At 37.1% G+C, this 22,482-nt stretch overlaps 2 protein-coding genes across 2 annotated transcripts; both read right to left on the bottom strand.

Moving 5' to 3' along the window:
• Positions 1-219: 219 nt before the first annotated feature.
• On the bottom strand, positions 220-1,644 carry Smp_006060 (hypothetical protein). The gene has a single exon (XM_018794307.1). It carries the CDS (start codon positions 1,545-1,547, stop codon positions 405-407), a length of 1,143 nt encoding a protein of 380 aa, XP_018648733.1. The 5' UTR covers positions 1,548-1,644; the 3' UTR covers positions 220-404.
• A 6,602-nt stretch (positions 1,645-8,246) lies between these two features.
• On the bottom strand, positions 8,247-21,511 carry Smp_125420 (putative g-protein coupled receptor fragment; the record flags this gene model as incomplete). The annotated part of the gene is made up of 4 exons (XM_018794306.1): positions 8,247-8,403; positions 12,054-12,148; positions 14,309-14,400; positions 21,466-21,511. 4 exons carry the CDS (start codon positions 21,509-21,511, stop codon positions 8,247-8,249), a joined length of 390 nt encoding a protein of 129 aa, XP_018648732.1.
• Positions 21,512-22,482: the final 971 nt, after the last annotated feature.

Raw genomic sequence — 22,482 nt, 5'->3', positions numbered from 1 at the left:
ACAGGACGTCCTAAAACTAATGACTTCGGAAGTGATTGAATGAAACTATTAATATTTCCCGAGAAATTTTGTGGTAAACCAAAGAGCAATTGCATTTTCATAACTTAGTATCCTTAAAGTAATCTTATAAACACGTTATCTTTAAGCACCCTAGAGTCATTTACATTAGGCATTGCGAAAAATACAATAAATGTCTACAGTCAAGTCAAGACAAACAACTATGTGTCAAACAAGTTTATGAAATAGTTATTTTAAATGCGTAAATGATGAATACAGTTCATGACAAGTAATGTTTGAAAACAAAATAATCTATGGAAGAAAACCGATTACAGTAAATCAATCAATTAACCAAGGTATAGATGAATGCAAACTTGGAGTGAGTTATAAGTGTTGATCCTCTAATATCAGGGTATGCCACGATGTAATTCATGGGAATTCTGTAAATGTGATTTGGGTTCTTTGTTTCCACTGTTTACTACTTGGAATGATGAATCCAAGATTTCAGTACTAGAAGATTTTGAATGGTTTGAAGATTCAACGTAAGAAATGTTTTTTGACTTACTGCTGACTGAAGAATAGTCAGCACTGTGATTTGATGTATGCATAAGTACATTCACATTAAACATCTTATTGTTACTTGCCTGATCTGCATCACCAGCAGCCCCTCGGTGGGCGTCAAAACAAAACTTGGGATATCTAGCAATGACGAACATTCTGTTTAACACAACTTGAATGGATGCACAGGCATGGAAGACAGTTTTATGGTCAGAGTCCGAATCAAACTTGTATTCAAGAGTAGTGAAATTTACACACAAGTCAACTACATAGTTATTTTTTGAACGACCAGAACATATTGCCGGCAGAGGAGATGACGGCAAGAAAACTGTATCGAAAACAGTTGACAAATATGTAAATTTCATTACATTTTTGTCAGATTTTTTAATGACTGGATCTAGTTTCCCGGAAAAATCGCCTTGGCTTGAAGTCAGATTTACAAGGACTGCAGAAATCTTTATTTGCTTTTTGTTGGGAAGATAAGTGGTATTTATGCAGAAGTGAGCTGGCTTAGTATTGTCAGGTGTCAACAAAATAGGTTGGTATAAATCTGGAGAAAGATGATTCTGGCCAGAAACTTGGGGCTGTAAAATACCACAACAGATGCAAGGATCACTTACACGGCCACATGTACAGGAAAAGGTGGGATTCGGAAACAATGCTTCATCAGCAAACTCTTCAGAGAGGATTGCAGCAACATAGCCATTACGACGTAATAAGTCCGATATGTAGGCTTCATTCTCGTTAAATTCTGTTGGGATATATACAAACGTGTTGGTGGTGCTTGAACTGTTCTCCGGTCGATACAGTTGAAGACGGTGGTGATAAATACGAGAAGCACGATCGTCTGCAAGTATGTAATCCGGTAACGGACGGTCGTAAATATTAGGGGATAAACCCAGGCGGTCCCAAAATAATATATATAATGTAACACAAGCCAGCAGGAGAAAGATGAGGGTCTTCTTGTGCATGAATAGTGACTTTTTAATCATTTTTATGAAAAGTATTGTGAATAGACAGACACCAACATTATCTTACTAGGACTACTTAGGCAAACAGCCTAAACGCAATTGTCCGCGTGACCTTCAAACCTTGACTATTTGAAAACGTCAACGAATATAAGCCATTCTCAATATTCACTGTATGTATATAGAAACAATATAGGCTTTCTAACACTAACTGGTCATTCTGTGAGGAGATTCTGAACATTTCAGCTGCCTTTAGTGGGGTCCGTACGGCCGCTATAAGGCACTAATTGGTATAATAGGTAGCTTCGTTTTCGAACTATTGTGTCCATTGCCTTTGCGATAGGCTTGTATGAACCAATCATTTTTTCGATACAAGCTTAGTAAAACTCCACGGACTCAGTTAGTTGATGTCGTTTGGTTTATATTTACCTTCCTATTTCATTTTTTCCTAGTGTTTTTCACTGGACTTCAGGGTTGCAGAGTCAGTGACCATCATGGAATCAGTGGATTATAATGAGTCAGATTATTAGGATTCACTGAGGTGACGATTCAAAACTTATCGTGTAATGTGGAGAACTGAAATGAAAGTTGTTAAAGAGAAGTGATACGGATAATATCTAGGTGTTTAACCTTTTGGTAGGCGATCCTGAAAAGGTTTTCGTTGGAATTATGACAAGTTTGCAACGTAATTGGGTTAGTGGAATCGTGAGAACTAGTTCTGTAGCTTAAATAATACAGGAGTGGCTCTTTTCGTTGATAAAAGCAATGTTTGTTTCACAGGACTGAAATGTTTAATGTTCCTGAGTTTTCTCCTTCCTTATGTCATGTTTCAATAAGTAGAGATGCACCACTGTTATGTCCTTGGTTGAGTTTTCTGAAGACAGTTTAGAAGGAGTGACTGCATAGGACATAAACTTTTCGTTTCATCACTTGTAACTAGGCCTGCATTAAGTGTCATTCGGTCAGCATATATTTTGGTCTTACGTCTCCAGTTCGTATCCACTGTGATGTGATGCCTCTGTGAAGCTTCTATGAGACCATTACGGCTTTCGATAGATCTTCAGCTTGACATTTCTGGGCTAAATTGCAGCTAGAATACTTGGTTCTTTCGGGAGATTGCTTATAAAATCAAGAAAAATGGGAAGTTCAAGAGTGAAGAGTACAGATATAAAAGTACGAGGCACCCGGGCGGTGATTGAAAATGCATGTCTCAATTCGAAGTTGAACTGTGCGGTTAAAAGAATTGCCAGAAAATATGATCACGGTGTGCAGATTTTCGAGGATTAGTGATCACTCATGAATGATTCTTAATCATGTGGTTGCGACATAGCAGTATATGTTTGGAAAGCATAGTAAACAGAAAGTCTTTTCGGACGTATGTTTGAAGTATTGAGAGTAGTCCTTAAAAATGAAACCAGATGAGGAAGTTTGTGAGGACAATATGATATATCATGATGTACAGTGGTCCTTTTGAACCTGAAAGCTGATGACATTCGTTGTGCAGTATGATCACATCCCAGATTGATTGGTACGACTACTGCTTGTTCAAGTCTCAGTGGCATAGAAGTAATCACTTTTTCGTACACGGAAGACTTGTTATGGTCTAAAAGCAACCCTTGTGCCTTATTTATTTACTTTAATGTCTAGTTTTCTCATTATTGTATTTTTTAATTCCTTGTTAGTTGTGATTATCTTAGTCAGTTATTTACCCATGTACTGAATCAGGAATAAACCGAGCATAGCTCAATTCAACTCGTCTTCCCTCTCTCGTCTGTGCACTAGTCAGATGATAAGTAGTTCTCGTCTATATGTCTCAAGACCGTTTGGAGTCCACTTAAACTCACTTATTACTGGCACCAAGGTTAAATTAGTTAGCCTTTAGTGTCAAAACCTTAGAGTTGATCAAGACAACTTCCTTTCAGTGTGTTAGTGAGAAATGGGTCAAGGTCTTAACACTACCCTTTAACTCCCTAACCTATAGTGTAGTGTTGAATAAATAAATAAACATTACGTTTAGTAATAATATGAGCGCACTTAGAAGTCCATTTGATCAAGAAAGTACTAAGTGAGGTTCACCTTAAACACAACATCAATAGTGCACTGATTTCTTATTAGACACCAGTTGCATCTCGGGGTTTTTTCCAGTATGGAATCTAAATCCCTCATTATTTTCAGCAACATTTTCTTGCTTATTACAAGATAACTAAACTACCAAACCATGAATTACAATGTTTGTCGCTTATTTCTGTAAGGGGCTGATTGATTGATAACATCTGGAGGTTTATGATACTAGAGAGTGGAATACATATGAGGTGAAAATCAACTAAGTAAACCACAAGACTAGTAATTTTGGTTCAATCAGTAATGAGAACAAGTTCTAGTACTTTACATTGCCTCCTTCATTTCCACCGATAGTAAGTCTATGGTCTATATAAGTAGTCTACTTACACCCGCCAAAGCATCAGTGGACATATAAGAAACATTTCAAACTTTTAGGTATTGATAAAAAAGGTGCAGGGTTAAAGTGTAACCCAGAAATAACATAAGCTCTGGAGTTATCAATATCAGTATTCAGTAGATAGTTGCGAAGCTTTATGTAGGTAATTATCGCTTAACGAAACGGCCCATGCAAAATATTGTCTTCAACGATCGTGGCAGAAGGGGTATCGAGAAAGCTAATTTAGCACTTAGATGTGTACAGCGAAGCGCGACGAGACTGACTTTAGTGGAAGTCTACCATATGGAACTAACCAAATGACTTCCCATCGAACATACTGATGAAAAGTGACTGTCATCCATTCAACTATGCTCATGTGATAGAAGACCAACACAAAACTGCTGTTAAAATTTGACAATATGTTTGGATTTCGGGGGTTCGTAGCAGGAAAATCAATTCTCGTAAATCCGCGTATGAAATCTTAAGGTAATTTTTGAATGGGTCTTTGTTCCATTGAAGATGAAACTTATAAAAGATCATTTTTCTGATTTTTGATAAGGTAACCTCTAAAGACAACTTAACTTTGACACATTTTATTCCTATTTCATATGCAGTCTGCTAAAACTTCGTGGCAATAAGATAAACGAGGGTCTAAACGTTATGAGGATTTAATCATCTATTTTTCCTACCCTGTTGCTCTTGGACACAATGTACCATTTTTACCTACGCAAAGATCACGACCGTTGACGTAGAGGAAAAAAATATAATACTAAAGAATATCCTGACTGTCTAAACTCAAGTTCTTCAAGGTTATGGGGCGGCAGATACTATAGTTAGGCGATGGAGAGCCAATTATATGAAAAATTCGATGATCTGTTATCAATAAAACATGGTTGTCGTGTTGACTACTGAAGCTGGCCTAACAACAGATTAATCTGAAGACTATTCCTTTATAAAAGCTGACATGTCGAAATGAAGTTTCCCATGAAGGGGAAACTCAGTACATGAGGGAGGGACTGGAATGGAATATAATTCAACAGTAATTTAATTCACTTGGTATCTACAATCTGAACGAACTTACAAAAACCAACTGCATGGGTAAAATTCCTGCAGAAATGTATTCATACAAAGGAACTACGACAAATATGTATTCACTAGGCGATTTCAGGATTCGAAACGACCGGTCGATCATAATTTGTTAGTATCTAGTTCATTGGCGAGGAGGATATTGTATAAATATATCTGGATTAGCCGAATAAATCTGAATAGCTTAGCATTAAATATCATATACTCAGAGAATTATATTCTTTCGGTTAAATACAAATATACGGCTGTGTGAAAAATGGTATTTATGGTCCATCAAAAGGCACTTACACCATACACTTTATCAGCGATGTATATGGATATACCACTAAAATATGGAAGGGAAATGTTATGAAAGGACAGAGCCATGCCGTTGGTGGGATGGCAGGTTAGCATATGAGGAATAATGTAGTTGAAATATATCTTCAATTATATGTTTTTCACTATGCACCTATTCTTCAGAGGACACGTTTTGCATTTATGTTTTTACTTATGTACTTACTTTATGATCTCAGTAAAATACTCAACAATCTTCGCAACCCCACACTGATAATTACTATGTGCTTACTAGTGACTAGTTTCGTGAGGGGATTCTCGGATTTCTAGTGCGAACCTGTGACCATTGGAGCAAGTCCGTGTCAGGTAGAGCCATATATAGTTAAAGTTAAACATTAATACCGTTAGGTTTCGGCTCAGTGGTCCATAGGTTAAGCGTCCTCATACGAGACTGAAGGTTCTAGGTTCGGATGCCACGTGAGGAATCGTGGATACTCACTACCGATGAGTTCCATACTAAGACTAATCCACCGTTCAGTGCTACCAGGTTTTCAATAGTGGTCTAGCATTGACCGATCCATGATTTCAATCAAAATACAGATGGTGATTAAAACCGTAAGAAAACTTGTGTAGTGACAAACTGAAATCAATACAGTCTTAAATACCAGTGCGAATTCCTTCCAAATCATATAATATGAGATCTGACTAGGCAAATAAGACGTCTAAGTCACTTTAATATTCTAATATTTCTTCCCTAATAGTGAGATACAACATCAGTAGGCTAAACTCTTAGCGTTAAATAAATCCCCGGAACAAATAGTTCTGTAAGTTTTCAAAATTAATGCTGACCTCATAAGTTTTAATGAACACATCTAGCTGAAGGCGCTCCGTCATGCATCCTCACCAGACCACGAGTAGGTACTCCGTGACACACATTCTTTACAACTGATAGCCAGCTTATACCTGTGGCGTCTTCAAACTAAACCAGAGATTTCATTAGATTTTTGATGTGTTCAACTAGTGAGCTGAATGTTGAATGAGACAGTGACACGTTACCTTTCTGTACAAAGCCTCTAATAATTTTAACTTTATGAATCTTACTGATCACCGTTCGTCGCTATTAGATGATGGACAATGTGAAAATAATCAACTCCAACTCATAAAAATGTTAATGTGAAGAATAATAAATTGTTGAAGTTAGTTTCTTAAGTTTAGAACAGTAAATGAACCAATAATATACAGATTTGTACATAGTAGGCAGTTTCAAAAACAGGCTAGGTAAAGATGTATGTAGTCTCGCCCTTTGCTCGGGATAATAGTTTACTGTAGATACTAAGAAAGATTGTCTTGCACTTGTAGTGATTTACTTTTATGAAGAGAACGCGGTTGGTGTAATGGAAACATTTATTATTATAACCAACTGTACCAGTGATTGTTTTACTGTACCTTTATGTTTAATTGTACTGAAAACAGACTCTTTCCCAATTTGGGGCCTCGAACTTACTCACTTATGCAGATTAGTCTCGCCTTTAAACTTTGGCACGATCTCGGCATTATTTCGATGCCACGAGATCACCGATGAATATTTATCTTATTGACGGATTTAACCCGGTGATTGGCGCGTAATTGGTCTGTAGTGATGATTATAGTCAACTGAGACTCGATATTTCCACACACTTATCGGTCTTCCCTGTACTGTCTCATAACTTATCTATTATTATTATTATTACTGCCGTTATAAACTTGTCCTACCATAGTTTACTTCGTACCGTATACGTTGATTTTTTACTGTGCAGCAATCCATTATTCAATTTTATTTAGTTAAATAATTTATTTTTTTATAATGGATAATTTCTTTTTCTCTCTTTCTGATTCCAGTTTTATAATTTTCAGATTTCACCCAACTATTCAACAACCCTTATAACTTGATGGTTGTGGGTCCCAGCACTCCTCACTGACTGAGCCTAGATCATTTGGGCAAGACTATAACTTATGGAAGAGCCAATCAGAAGCGTTTGAAAAAAATTCTAGGTCATTGCACCAATTTCAGTACCTGATGCTCATGTACATTCGGTTCACAGAGGATTTTAGAGATGTAGCTACAATAAATGGGACTACTAAGAATTTCCTCTTTTTGCAATTGAGGTAATCAAATGACTTGTAGACCTTGTACAGACTACTGTGATGTTGTCATTGGATGTAATATATTCTGGAGGAAGACGTCTTCTAGAATAGGAACTTCTTTCGCTCGATCCAGATTAGGACTAAGGCAAGTTATAATAATTGCGATCTGTATGATAAAAGCACCAGTAACATTGGCTGCAATAATCGCAGATGTTACTGAAGCTTCGCCTGTTCAGTGGTATGAGTATTGTAGGGATATATGCGTAATAAAAATGACAAACTTGAACAACCGGAGTACACACAAGCAATATTAAAGCTATGTGATCGAGGCTGACAGAATTTTTGCAACCTTATCATTGGCTCCAGAAACCGACTATTATGGAGTCATATGGATGAGTTGCTCAGCTGTATGCATAACGATTTTAGAACCTATGAACCTCTTTCTAAACTTGGCAAGTTTTTGGAACATGTAAAAAAAGTGTATCCACTTTAATCTTTTGGTTTTGTATAATATATTTTTATTCTATACTATTACCTGATTGGCCAATATTTCTCAAGGTCACTTAACATACATTCAAAGGTCATCCATAAATTAGGTCCTGGGTTCGAATCTCGCGAGTGTGGGATTGTGGATGCGCACTGTTGAGGAGTCTCATAATAGGACGAAACGGCCGTCCAGTGTTTCCAGGTTTTCCATGGTGGTTTAACTTCAATTGACTCATGCTTTCAACTATGAAAATATTAAATCTGCACAAAATCCCCTTCTGATAATTGTAAAGTTAAATAATTAAAATTTAATAACTTTATACACTTACATTGATTGTCAACTTTGTATCATCTTTGAATTGATTAATATCAATGAATTCAACAAAGATGTATGAAATAGACCATGCACATGCTTTAATCATAAGGGCTACGAATAAATGGGAATGAATTGTATTACGCATACATTTTAAAGATCTGTAACATAAATATGAAAAGAAAAGTAGATATATATTAGGTTAATAGAAGGAGGATTGAGAAATATGATTATTTAATATCATTAACTTTGAAGATACCACCAGTATTGTAGTTTGAAAACTATTAACCAGTAACACCTCCTATAATCGGATTGTGCCCCACTCAGTTAAAATCAGAAGTCAGAAGCGAAGAGGTTGGAAAGATATATTTGATGCGCTATCAATATATCGAGAAGCGGTTGATCTAATCTGGCTAGTGAACGTAGGAGATGTTTCCCACGCTGAGCTGTAACGTGATCTGGTGCGGATGCATGACCGAACGCCTTCAGTTAAACAACTCCACTAAAACTAATGTGGTCAGCATCCAATTAACACTTAAGAAGCTATTGATTTTGGGGAATTATTTACAGCTACAACTTGACCGAGAAATGGTTCATTTCTCAATAAAAACTGGGTACAATTAAAGTAATAAAATAACATTGTGGAGATAATTGGATCTTATCAAGATTACGAATCAATTCAAGTTAGATAACCACTGAAAACTTGGACGGTTATCTTGTTCAATCCTAGAGTGAGATTCTTCAGTAGTATACATTCGTAATCTTGTCACTGGGAGGGAGTCAAATCCAAGAATTTTGATCTTGAATGTGAACTCTTGACCTCTAAACCACTGAGTGTACAACTTTAATTCTAGTCGATCCCCCACCGTCAACGTTGACTTCTGTGAGTTCTTTCTTCACATTTGATATGGTTGAAATGTCGAAAATTCACACGATAACATACCCAGACCAAACATTTGACAGCTAAGTTTATTAACTCACTTCTATTGGTTAGCTTATGTGATTAACTTTGATGAATGTTTATCAGTTTATCTACCTATCTGTTAATCAAGACACTTTGAGTTAATGACAATCTGGACATTTTAGACATATTTCACCACTATATGGATTTGACATGTCTAATGCAATACTGAATGTAGTTCATTGCATTATAGTTTATGAGAACAGCTTCCCCCCCGGGTGAACTCAAGGGAGCTTTAGGAAGCTCAGAAACAGCCAAAGACATTCTATCCAATCATCTTTTGAAGGGACATTCCAGAATCTTGACATGTAGCTTCCTGATTGGACAAATGGTAAAAAAACACTGCACGTGGATTAGATGACTTTAATGATGATTTCGTTTGCATTAGAAACTATAAATGCCTGAGAGTTTTATACCATATTTGACACTATTCGGAATAGCATTCCCTCTCACATGTCTTCTATCTTCTAACTTGCGACTTGGAGGTTTCTAGAGTTCGAGTTCTCAAGTATTATATGGTGTAGAAAGAATCTAAGCTCTAGATATAACATTATTTTAGAGTATTATAGTTTTGTTACAAATACTGGACATTTCAATGTCAGTGTCCCTATAAATCCAATAGAATTACTAAGAGATTTAACTCTAGTTTCAACTCAATTCTACTATTACTTCAGTTCAGCTATGTCCATTCAGTCTTGTCACATTTTCATTATGTTTATTACTTCTATATAAGTCATTCGGTTGATTTAGTTACTTTAATACACATTCAAGAATATTGCTACTTGAGATTTCATTGAATCCATTGGTTATCGATTATTGTGAACAAGGAGAACACAATAAAAATATTTGTCCAGGAACTCCAATTAATCAGACCATAGACATTCATTTAATCTTATCTCATTAAAAACAAGTTAACTTACGAAGTAAATTAGTTATCATGGATATGTAGTTGAATAGATATAAATGAAGATTAAAAAATGTATGAATCGATGTTTTGACAACTTGATGGAATTTATAGAATGTTAAATTTTTGAAATCAATCAACAGAATACTTTTGTAGTTGAAATCATGAGTCAATTGAAGCTAGACCACCATGGAAAACCTGGAAGCACTAGACGGCCGTTTCATCCTATTATGGAACTACTCAGCAGTGCGGATCAATGATCCCGCCTCCACAAAAACCCCTTCTGACTATAATCATATGCTCACTAGTGACTGACTTCAAGATACATGTCCTGGAGTTCTAGTGAGAAGCAGTAAACAGTGCAGTAAACACTGGAGTTCAACCATGTTTGTTATGAGATATCAACTCACTGAAGACAATTGGTGAACGGTTGCTCACATTTCGTGGATTGGTTGAAGCTAGACATTAACACCGTTGGATGCCGGCAGGCTCAGTGGTCTATCGGTTAAGTGATCTGGCGCGAGACTAGTGGGTCCTGTGTTCGAATCTCGTAAGGTGGGATCGTGGATGCGAACTGCTGAGGAGTCCCATAATAGGATGAAACGGCTGTCCAGTGCTTCCAGGTTTCCCATGGTGATTTAGCTTCAATTGACTCATGATTTCAACTGTAAAATTACTGAAATCTCCACAAAACCCCTTCTGAGGATACTTTTGGTTTAAGCATTGTGTCTATCAAGCATTATCAGAGGTAAGCAGAAGATGGATAGTGGCTAGCAGTGGAATGCAGTTTGACTCGCGTTTCGTCCTATTTGGGACTCATCAGCTGGATGTAACTGCATCTCAGAGTTGATGTTCACTCTGAGACTCAAACCCAGTACTGTTCGCTTCAAACGCCATCGCGTTATCCACTTAGCTACTGAGTTCTGATAGTTACATGTTTGTGCAATGGGGTGACGTTTAAATTCATTTGATGTTGTTTGGTTGTATCGTCCCACGGTTATTTAGGACTGCAATTGATCAATGTCTTGTTGGCATATAAATAACAATGGGAAGATACAAGTAAACAACACCAAGTGAATTATTACTCTTAATGATTAGTTTTATTCTGTTTCTACGAAAGAACTAACATTTGATTACTGTTTTCAATTGAGAATATTTTCTATTCCCTAATTATTGATACTGTTGATATACTGGTTTTGTGAAGATTGTTTAGTTTCATGATTCACGTCATAAGCTAATCTTAGTTGGAAAAACATTAAAAATCAGGGAACGCTAAACAGTCGTTTTATAATGGTATGGGATTCCCTAACAGTAAGAATCCATAACTCCACACGGGATTGAATGCTTGACATCCAGATTTCTCAACAAGTGCTTAACCTTCAGACGAAAGAGTTGGCATCCAATACTTACATGTATAACTTCAGTTAATTAACAATATTGCCAACCATTGTCTGATGTCATTGATGGACAACTGCTCTACACCCAATGGGACTGAACTCCATTGATCACGACTTTTCATTAGATATTAGAAAACTTCCTTCCGAAATTAATTACTAATGAACACACAACACGTGCTGCCACTGAGGAGTTCAACACCAGGATAAACCAAATATCTAGTGCTTCCTAATATTTAATGATTATCTAACTTGGATCAGATCATGATGAGAACTACAAAGTAATTGATACTGTAAACATTAAGTGCTCGGGCGCGAGACTGGTAGGTCCTGGGTTCGAATCTCGCGAGTGCGGGATCGTGGATGCGCACTTCCACTGAGGAGTCCCATACTAGAACGAAACGGCTGTCTAGTGCTTCCAGGTTTTCTATGGTCGTCTAGCTTCAATTGACTCATGATTTCAACTATGAAAATACTGAAATCTCCACAAAACCCCTTCTGATCAATTTTATAATTACCAATTCTATTTTTTTAAAAATGAAGTAAACTCACTTGAAAATATAGAAAATTATAAGAGCCAAACATAAACACGCACAAGATAAGGAATATCCAGTAAGAAATATACAACGTAATACCATAGTTAAGTCCTAGGTCCAATTAAAAGAAACAAACATTAAGAAAGTGTATTCGGACAATTATGGTATGATTGTGTCAAAAATTTTGATTTTTTTATTATTTGGTGTGGTGTATTATTAGGGATTTCAAGTATACTGTTATGTGAGTTTCAAGTCATGAATTAAAATGGAGTACAAAATAGAACTGAACAGCCTCCTATCTGGATCTTTTGATTGGCTACTAGGTTAAATGGAGCTCGAGGACCAATAAGCGTCAGCGTCTTGCCTATTATTCATTGGCCGATGTGTCGATCAATACTTAGAAGATCACCGGCGATAGAGATGAACTAGTCGATAATTGTATTCCTGATTGGGCAATATAGCACGTAGTATCGATCAGGATGTCAAGACAGCTAATACTAATCAGACAGAATTTACTAAATTACACGTTGTATAGGGGTTATATGGGGAGTCAAATGCAAGTGAAGGAGATCAATGATGATCAATGTCAGGGAAGTCCTATTCATTGCCTTCTCCGGCGGGGGTGTTCTTTACGAAATTGGGAGGACGAAAAGCGAATGTCCGGCGCTTTAACCGGGTTGGTGGATGTGGGGTGTCCACCTAGGGGAGTTGGAAAACCCTGATTCCAAACCAATGGTGCACATGGGCTCCAGTATCCTGAGGGAACAAATGGCGTACGAATCAATCGTTGGTCACCGGCTACCATGGGACTGCATCTCCTGACGTTGCTCCACTGCCTTGTGGATCAGATCTTTAGGTTAAAGGCCCCGAGTGTGTCCCCCTATGAAAACCACCTTGTTCGGTTTGGGAACCTTGGCAGTATCACAGCCCTCACACAAATCGAATGAGATTTGTATGGCGCATATATATCTGGTGCTTCCTTGTACCAATATTTATGTGTTCAAATAAATAAATAAATGTGTTTAGTAAGCGATTTTCATGTCAAGCAATCCAGTTATTTAGTCATAAGTAACATAGAATCTAGAACATGAGTGCATCGTTTTAAGTTACCACATCATTTCAGCACAACGACATGAGATTATCAAAATGAATCTGAGAATGATAGAAATAATAAAACAGACAATATAGAACAGACAATACTTTATCTTACACAATTACACTCTATTCACATACAATGAAAACTAGAGTGGGAAATCAGAGTTATATTATAAGGGTATTGATTTCTACAACATTTTGTGGAAGATAAATTCTCTTCAGGTTCCACAATTATATATCCGAATTGATGATATGAAAATTGGCCAGATTTAAAAAGCAAAGTTCCTTGTTTAAAGTTAGGATTGTTAAACAAAAAGTTGTTAATGTTAATATGATTTACATCGAATTTTAACTTGAAAATCTGGAAGCACTGGACGACCATTTCGTCTTAGTATGGAACTTCTCAGAAGTGTAACTTGAAGCTAGTGGCCAATGAAGTGTCATCTGTGTCGGGTAGAGACAGGTATCTACTTCAGACAATAGATTAATGGTTGCGCAAAATCATGAATCGATTGAAGTTATGCAATAACACAGTTAGATGCCAGCTCAGTTGTCCAGAGGTTAGGAGTTCGCGCAGGTGACCGAAGGTCCTGGGTTCGAGTCTCGCGTAAGAGGTCGTGGGTGCACGCTACTAAGGAGTCTCGTACTAGGACAAAAGTTCGTCCAGTACTTCTGGGTTTTCAATGGTATTCTAGCTTAGAACGACTCACAAATTCAACTATTAAAATTACTACGGTCTCCACAAACCCCATTTATATAACAATTCTATTTGACTACGAAAGGTTTTAAGTACATTCGTCGATTTAAGTCATTCAATAACTAAGATTATTATAGATTACTTGACTCTGAGGTTGGCCAGGGGTGGAGAAGTGGTTGAAGATATTTCTTTTGTACACATAGCTCCGAATTCTTAATCCGGATAACTACTGATTCCTGTTGAAGGACGTTGAGTCTGACAACCCTGATAAATAATTGAAAATAATTGGCTAGCACTATGACAAGTTTATACTAAATGGGCCAGAATCGAGCTGTTCACTTTCTTCATTAAACCCTTGATTAGCCACTAGATTTACAGCTATGATTTCTTTTTGAAAGCTTATCTTTAAACCAATCAGTTTTTTGTCTTATAAAATTCTAACCTAAATTGATTTAAATATTGAAATAAGAAAAACCTACCAAAGTAGATGAATCCCTGGTTAGAAGACATGGTATGTAATTTGATTTAGAAGACCAATTTCCATTCTCTAAACATTCTTTACTTGCATTTTCTAAAAAAAGAAACACTGATGATTATTAATCGATATAAGAAGGGGTTTTGTGGAGATTTTAGTATTTTTTATAGTTGAAAACATGAGTCAATTGAAGCTAGACCACTATGGAAAACCTGGAAGCATTAGACAGTCGTTTCGTCCTATTGTCGGACTCCTAAGCAGTGCGCATCCACGATCCCACCTTACGAGATTCGAACACAGGACCCACTAGTCTCGCGCCAGATCACTTAACCGATAGACCACTGAGCCTGCCGGCATCCAACGGTGTTAATGTCTAGCTTCAACCAATCCCTAAAATCTGAGCAACCGTTCACCAATTGTCTTCAGTGAGTTGTTATCTCACAACAGACGTGATTGAACTCCACCGGTCACTGCTTCTCACTAGAACTCCTGGATTTACTTCTCGAAGTCAGTTACTAGTGAGCAACCGATTCTAGGTTTTCCATGGTGGTCTAGCTTCAACTGACTCATGATTTCAACTATGAAAAATATTAATCGATATATTTGCATTTATATGACAATTATGTGTCATAGACATAATCGAAGGAAATATGAAGATATGGACGTTAGATTTATGAATACTTCTTTAATAAATCGATACTTCAGTAGTTCAATGGATATTGCCCTCAAATGCCCTGGTACGGCCGAGAGTGGGGAGAGTCTGCTCTCCCTCTCGAAATGCTCTCACATGGCCACGCGAATATATAGCCTCTACCAGAAAAGTCCTACTCACTGCCTTCTTGTGGTGAGGGTGTTGTTTACGAAATTGAGAGGACGAAAAGCGAATGTCCGGCACTTTAACCGGGTTGGTGGACAAGGCGAGTCCACCTAGGGGAGTTGGGAAACCCTGATTCCAAATCAATGACCCACATTGGCTCCAGTATCCTGAGGGAACAAATGGCGTACGAATCAATCGTTGATCACCGGCTACCATGGGACTGCATCTCCTCACGATGCTCCACTGCCTTGTGGATCAGATCTTTCGGTCAAAGGCTCGGGGTGTGGCCCTTTAAGAAAACCACCTTGTTCAGTTCGGGCACCTGGGCAGTATTATAGCTCTCACACAAATCGAATGAGATTTGTATGGCGCATATGTATCTGGTGCTTCCTTGTACCAATATTCATGTGTTTAAATAAAATAAAAATATCAATGGATATTCCATTGAGTATGTAGGATTTAATTTGCGTACAAATCAATTTCTTGAATAAGTCCCTATACTATCAACGTACAGAGTCATAACAGTGTTAGAGTCAAGACAGGTAACTATGTATATTGTAGTACCTCACCTAAACTTGAGTCTGTATACATGTAATGTTGTTAAGCCCTTCAATTAACTTATTGAATAGACATTCATTTGACCAGTTATAATTTATCTATGTTGTTGCATTATTGTTATTATTGTTTGTATGACAATGTATGCTTGATCATGTGTACAACCAACACACATTCACTTAGTATTGTTTGTTTGAATCTTCCCATTGTTGTTTAGAACTGCAACTGGTCAGTCTCTTATTGGTATATGTGCATACTGTGCGTATTGCCTCGATATAACCTTAATTCACAAGCATTATAAGCAAAGATGGATAACTCGATGGCGTTTGAAGTGAAAGGTACTGGGTTCGAGTCCCAAAGTGGACATCAACTCTGAGATGTAGGTACATTCAGCTGACGAGTCCCAAATAGGACGAAACGTGCGTCCTAGATTCCATTGCTAGCCACTGTCCATCTTTGCTTTTAACCAACACACATATTCGTTTTATCAGTTTAAATGTTATTTGCCTAAATCACTCGATGACTTATTCACTTGCCTAGATATATGTGTATCTTAGATCCTATCCAATTTTTCGCTCTCACTTGCATTTATAGTCGTATTCTTTTCGTGTGTTCATGACTTTGTGATTTGTGCTCTACAATAATATACTGTCATCACCACTTCCTACTGTCCTGTAAAGCCACCTGCTTGTACTATGGGGTGAAGTTTAATTCACTTGGTATTGTTTGCTTGTATTTTCCCATTGTTCTTTAGGACTGCAATTGATCAATCTCTTATTGGCATATATGCATCCTGTGCATCCACTGCTAACCACTATCCATCTTTGCTTATAAAGCTTGTGAATTAAGGTAATATCGAGGCAGTCTGCACAAGATCATGAATCGATTGAAGTTAGACACTAACACTGTTAGATACAGACTCAGTAGTCTAAATGTTAAGCATTCATGTGCGAGACCAAAGTTCCTGCGTTTGAGTCCCTTACACGGTATCGTGGATGTGTACTTCTGGGGAGTCCCACACCAAAACAAAACGGTCGTTCAATGCTTCCAGGTTTTCAATGGTAGTCTAGATAATATGGACTCATGAATCCAACCATTAAAAACTATATTAAACCGATGACCTTGAACGACCAATCTAAGTTAAGATAACACCTTGAATACTGGAACAAATTTGAAGCGCTATTACCAATAACTTATAGCTGGAAATAATGATTTTTGCTATATTTCATTATTTTGGAAGGATAGGATGACGATTTTTTCTCTGTCAAATAAATTGTTAGAGTCACGAGTGTTATGGTTCGAAGTTGGAGTTAAACTGGATTACAGTACTAGGATTTATAGCCTAATTTATCAATGGTTATCTCCTAATCAGTCGTTCATCAGTCGTATTTAAACTCTTAATCCCTAATTTTATCATTTATCAGTATTTTAAAGGGTTTCCACACAGCTACATTTTAATTGGCTATTCTGTGATTGGTCGATTTCAAGGTCACTCTGAGAACCTCTTAAGATCGCTGGTATAATATATAGCTTTGTCGAAGTCATCATTAAGCATTATAAGCCTAATGAGATTATTAAATCCCTGATAAAATATATTCCATCCTGGCTAATGAAATTTATTGTTAACTTTTCCTGTCAACCTCTGGTAATTCCTAATTACGAGTAACTGGATATTTCTAAAATACAAAACCGGATCTCCTCGAACTCGATAGACCCAATTGCTGATGAACAACCCTTCAATAATGATTACTAATCTAACAAAAAATATGGAAAGAAGTCAGGAGTCGGGGGGAAAGTTTAGTTATCAGTATGGGGTTGTGGTGATTATTAATTTTTTGATTGAGATCATGAATCAATTGAAGCTAGACTACGATTGAAAACCTGGAATCACTGGACAGTCGTTTCGTCCTATTATGGGACTCCTCAGCGATGTTCATCTACGGTCCTGCTTGCGGGATCCGAACCCAGAACCTTCGGTGGAAACAACCAATAATGAGAAAGATCATTGCATTAAGATGAATTGAATCATTCTTATTATGGTCAGCTTTACAAAAAAACTATCATTTATTAAAAAAAGAGAGTCCCTATAACCTAAGGTCCTTCTAACACAAACTACTCTGTGTTAACAACTAACATCAAAATTTGTTACTTTACAGTGCTTTTTCTAGATACTATCTTCAATTGTTTCTAACGATTTCCATCATAAAAAGGTGGAGGAATGCTGATGAAGCGCGCATATGTGTCAGTCCTTATAACCTAATACTAAGATTGTAGTGTACGCTACTCACAAGGATCTTTATAAGTACTGTGCAGTGGAGTGTGGTTTCAAAATTATAATAATTGTCGGCTGGTATTGAAGAGTCTCAGTGCATCAAAAGTACAGCATTGGTTGAACACTTGCAGGTCAGTTGAAAAGACATTTCAGATGGCAGAACGCACCCAGAGATGCAAATGGACGATTAAAGGTTAGGCATATGTACTATCAGGTTTACGAAACAAATAAATATTCACTACAACTAAGAACGTGTCTGTATAATGCACTATTGTTTGACACCAAGATCAGAATTTTCAATACAAATTTTAAGACAGTTCTACTGTATGGGGCGGAGACGTGGAGAACTACGAAAGCCATCATCCAGAAGACACAAGTGTTTATGAGCAGTTGTCTACGCAAGATACTTCGGATTCGTTGACCAGACACTATCAGCAACAAGTTACTGTGGGATAGAACAAACCAGATTCCAGCGGAAGAAGAAATCGAGAAGAAGCTCTGGAAGTGAACAGGACACAAATTGAGGAAAGCACCCAACTGCGTCACAAGACAAGCCCTCACATGGAATCCTGAAGGCCAAAGGAGACGAGGAAGACCGAAGAACACATTACACCGAGAAATAGAGACAGACATGAGAAGAATGAACGAAAGTTGGATAGAACTAGAAAAGAAGGCGGGGGACAAAGTGGGTTGGAGAATGCTGGTTGGTGGCCTATGCTCTATTGGGGGTAACAGGCGTAAGTAAGTAAGTAAGTAATATGTACTTTGTAACTACTTTGTAACTTCTTGCTGTAAATATACACACCTCCTGCTTATTGTCTTGTCTTACAAGATGACTGATTATTTATCATGTATTTTATCATATTCAGGTTAATGAATCAATATTGATCTGTTTGTAGAACCAGATCAGCAAAATAGTAGCTATTTTTGTAAACAATTTTTAATTCTTAAAGAGGAATGAACAGAGCAAAAGAAGAAAAGTAAATAGTTCAACGTTCTTGAATTTGGAGATTTCATTTACTTGTCTTACTACAGAGGTGGGCGGTGAATAAACATTCATGCATTATACAGACACGTTCTTAGTTGTAGTGAATATTTATTTGTTTCGGAAACTTGATTTTCCTATGATAATTTGGAAAATATATTTAGGTAGAGTTTTGTTTACTGAACTGGATGATTTGATCGTGGAGAATTCTTCTGAACAATATCATCAGCACAAACTTCAGGTAGACGTGAAGTGTTCGAATTTCTTCTTTATATATATATATCTTCCATGGGAAATGGGATTGATGTATCAATCAACGTCTCGTCGAATAATATATATATATATATATAACAATCTCCAAAATTCCCCATACTGATTATAATCATGTGCTCATTAGTAACTAGCTTGAAGATGAAACTCCTGGAGTTCTAGTGAGAAGCCATGATCAATGGAGTCCAATCCGTGTCAGGTGGAGACAATTATTCACATCAGACAATGGATGAAGGGTTGCACAAGATCATGGATCGATTGAAGTTAGACATTAACACTGTTAGATGGCGGTTCAGTGGTCTAGGGGTTTAGCTTTAGCGCAATGCTGAAGGTCCTAGGTACTAGTCCTGCGTGCAAGATCGTGGACGTGCATTTCTGAGGAGTTCGATACTAGGATGAAACGATCGTCCAGTGCTTTCAAGTTTTTGATGTTGGTTTAGCATAGATCGACTTGTGAATTCAACCATGAAAATGCAATAGTCTTCGTAAATCCCCATACTGATAATTTTCATTTTCCTTAGGTCAATATATGTTTGATATGAAATTGACTTGTGCTGATAATGTCAGAAATCTTAGGAGAAGAGTTTAAATGGGTGATTGATGAATATTTATGTGAGTAAGCATAAGTAAACTCGAGTTTGGGAAGTTTGTATCCCTTAGTTATTGATGTTAAGAACTGTAAGTGACTAGTTTTGCTCATTTATCCTGATTAGCTTTTCTCGATATCTTCCCATTTGTCCACAAGTTTTTTTGAGTAAAGTTGGGTATTAGGGCTGTGGTCAAATATTTAAGGCATTTAACTTCCAATCCCTAGTTCGGACTCCACCCAACATACTTCGGTTTGGATAACCGTGTAGTAGTATCATTGGCCCTCACACTTTGATCGTGGATCATAACCAAGTGTTTAGTAAATGAATGAATTTAACTTCCTAATCTAAGTGATTAGCAATTGAATTAAGGATACATGTTTTCTGTTCAATTCGAGGCTCGTGAACATCAACACTGAGATGCGTATATATTTAGTAACTAAGTCCACTGATAATCCCTATCGTTATTTACTAATAACAATATAATATTTGACTTTTACTGATGGCAACCTTTACAACTGATGAATATTCTGATTGAATGAACGCAATTATCGGTCAACTGGACAGGCATTTCGTCATTAGTGACTATGTTTGAGAGGAAAGTTCCAGAGTTCTAGTAAGAAACCGTGTAAGAAGATAGTTGTGCCCTATCGTGGACTGGTTGAAGTTAGACTTGTACATCACTGGATGTCGACTCACTAGTTTATAGGTTGTATTCGCATGTGATACCGAGGGTCATGAGTCCGACTCATTGTTGGAGGTTTGTGGGTGTGCACTGATGCAGAGTTTCATACTTGGATGAATGGATGCTTCCTTGATTATAATGGTGGCCTAGCTTATATGGTTTTATAATTTTAGTCAAGTTCAACAATCTCCATAACCCCATACTTATAATTATTCAGTTCGATTGAATTCTGTCATTATTAATCATTGAAATTGATCAGTATGTGACTGACTTTTACTTCCATGATTTTTGTTTTGGAGTAGTAAGAGACGAAGAGAGAGAAAAGGAACCTGTTGCATCTTGGTTCGAGATTTTCCTGGAGTAGTTCATTGATGTCCGCTAAATGTAACTAAAAATTATTGTATTTTTGGTTTAAGCCAATGGATCACAACATTTTATCGATAGATAAATATGGAAATTGCTTGAGATAAGATGGTGGTTGGAGTTGGTCAACAGGAAACCCTGAACTCGGGTTTCGTGCTACTTGACACTCTTCAGCAAGGTGTATCTGTAATCTTGAGGGAACTGGTGCTCCCTGACGGATTTGATCCCGTGTCACTCAGCTTCACAGTCAGAGACGTTACCACTGAGCATTCGATCAGCACTAAGAAGGACTTGACACGCATGATATTGATCACCACCCAGTGATCAATCAATTGTGATAGAAATCGTTTCGATGGTCATTTCAGAGTTTCCTAGGGAAATTGATAATATAACCACTATCCAATTGGTTGACTGATGATTGTTCAGATCGTAAAGCTAGGTAATAAGGATTTGAATCCGTTAGGGGACATCGCTTCCTTTCAAATTATTCAATGGTTAGGGAAATCCTATAGAATCGTCTAACATTCAATTTCTATCTTGATAACCCTTATGTATATGTAGTGAAGTAACTAACAACTGTAATGCAAATAAAAGTATCACTATTAACAAAGGAATTTTAGAACTAACCATTTGGATTGTACATTTGACCTTCATAGCTTGATGGACATGGCATTTGAACTTTAGTTCCTGCTAATATTGGTGGCCAACATGTTGCTCCATCATGATATGGTGGACAGTATAACAATGTTTTATCCTGTAATCTAATATCTAAAAGGAAAAAAAAAACAAAATAAATATCAGTACAATTTAGTGAATTATTTAAAAAGAACCATCATTTCTATCTAACTTACACAGACTTAGAATATTAAGGAATTTCTCTATGAATTGAAGTAACATAGTGGGACTAAAGGAGTTCATTTCACTTAGTATTGTTAGATTGAATCTTCCCATTGATGTTTTTAGGACTGCAACTGGTCAGTCTCTAATTGGCATATGTGCATACTGTGCGTATTGCCTCGACATAGCCTAAATTCACAAGCATGGTAAGCAAAGATGGATAGTGGCTAGCAGTGGAATCGAGGACGCGCGTTTCGTCCTATTTGGGACTCGTCAGCAGGACTAAGTGGCCGAGTGGATAACGCGATGGCATTTGAAGCGAAAAGTACTGGGTTCGAGTCTCAGAGTGAACATCAACTCTGAGATGCAGGTACATCCAGCTGACGAGTCCCAAATAGGGCGAAACGCGCCTTGTCCTGGGTTCCACTGCTAGCCACTATCCATCTTTGCTTAAAGGAGTTTATGTTTTAACTTTTATGATTCAAGTAATAAGTAACCATGTTTGGAATCCCTAGTTAAGATTTCTAGATATTCACTGCTGAGGTGTCCCACAATAGGACGAAATAGTCGTCCGGTTCTTCCAAGTTTTCCACGGTGGTCTAGCTTCAATTGACTCATGATTTCAACTATAAAAGCATGTATTGAACAAAAAAATTTCTATTTATAGTTTCGAATTATATTTGAAATACTCGTCCAGAGAACCTATCTGGACCTCTTCAAGGTAGACAAGTTTGCTAGAAGAAACATTGGAATTATTTAAATTTCAATCGCTGAGACCAATTTATATTCGGCGCCTAATCTCTGTCA

This window comes from Schistosoma mansoni, chromosome 1 (genome assembly GCF_000237925.1).
Source record: "Schistosoma mansoni strain Puerto Rico chromosome 1, complete genome".
NCBI classification, from domain to species: domain Eukaryota; kingdom Metazoa; phylum Platyhelminthes; class Trematoda; order Strigeidida; family Schistosomatidae; genus Schistosoma; species Schistosoma mansoni.
This window is presented reverse-complemented; position numbering and strand designations above follow the sequence as displayed.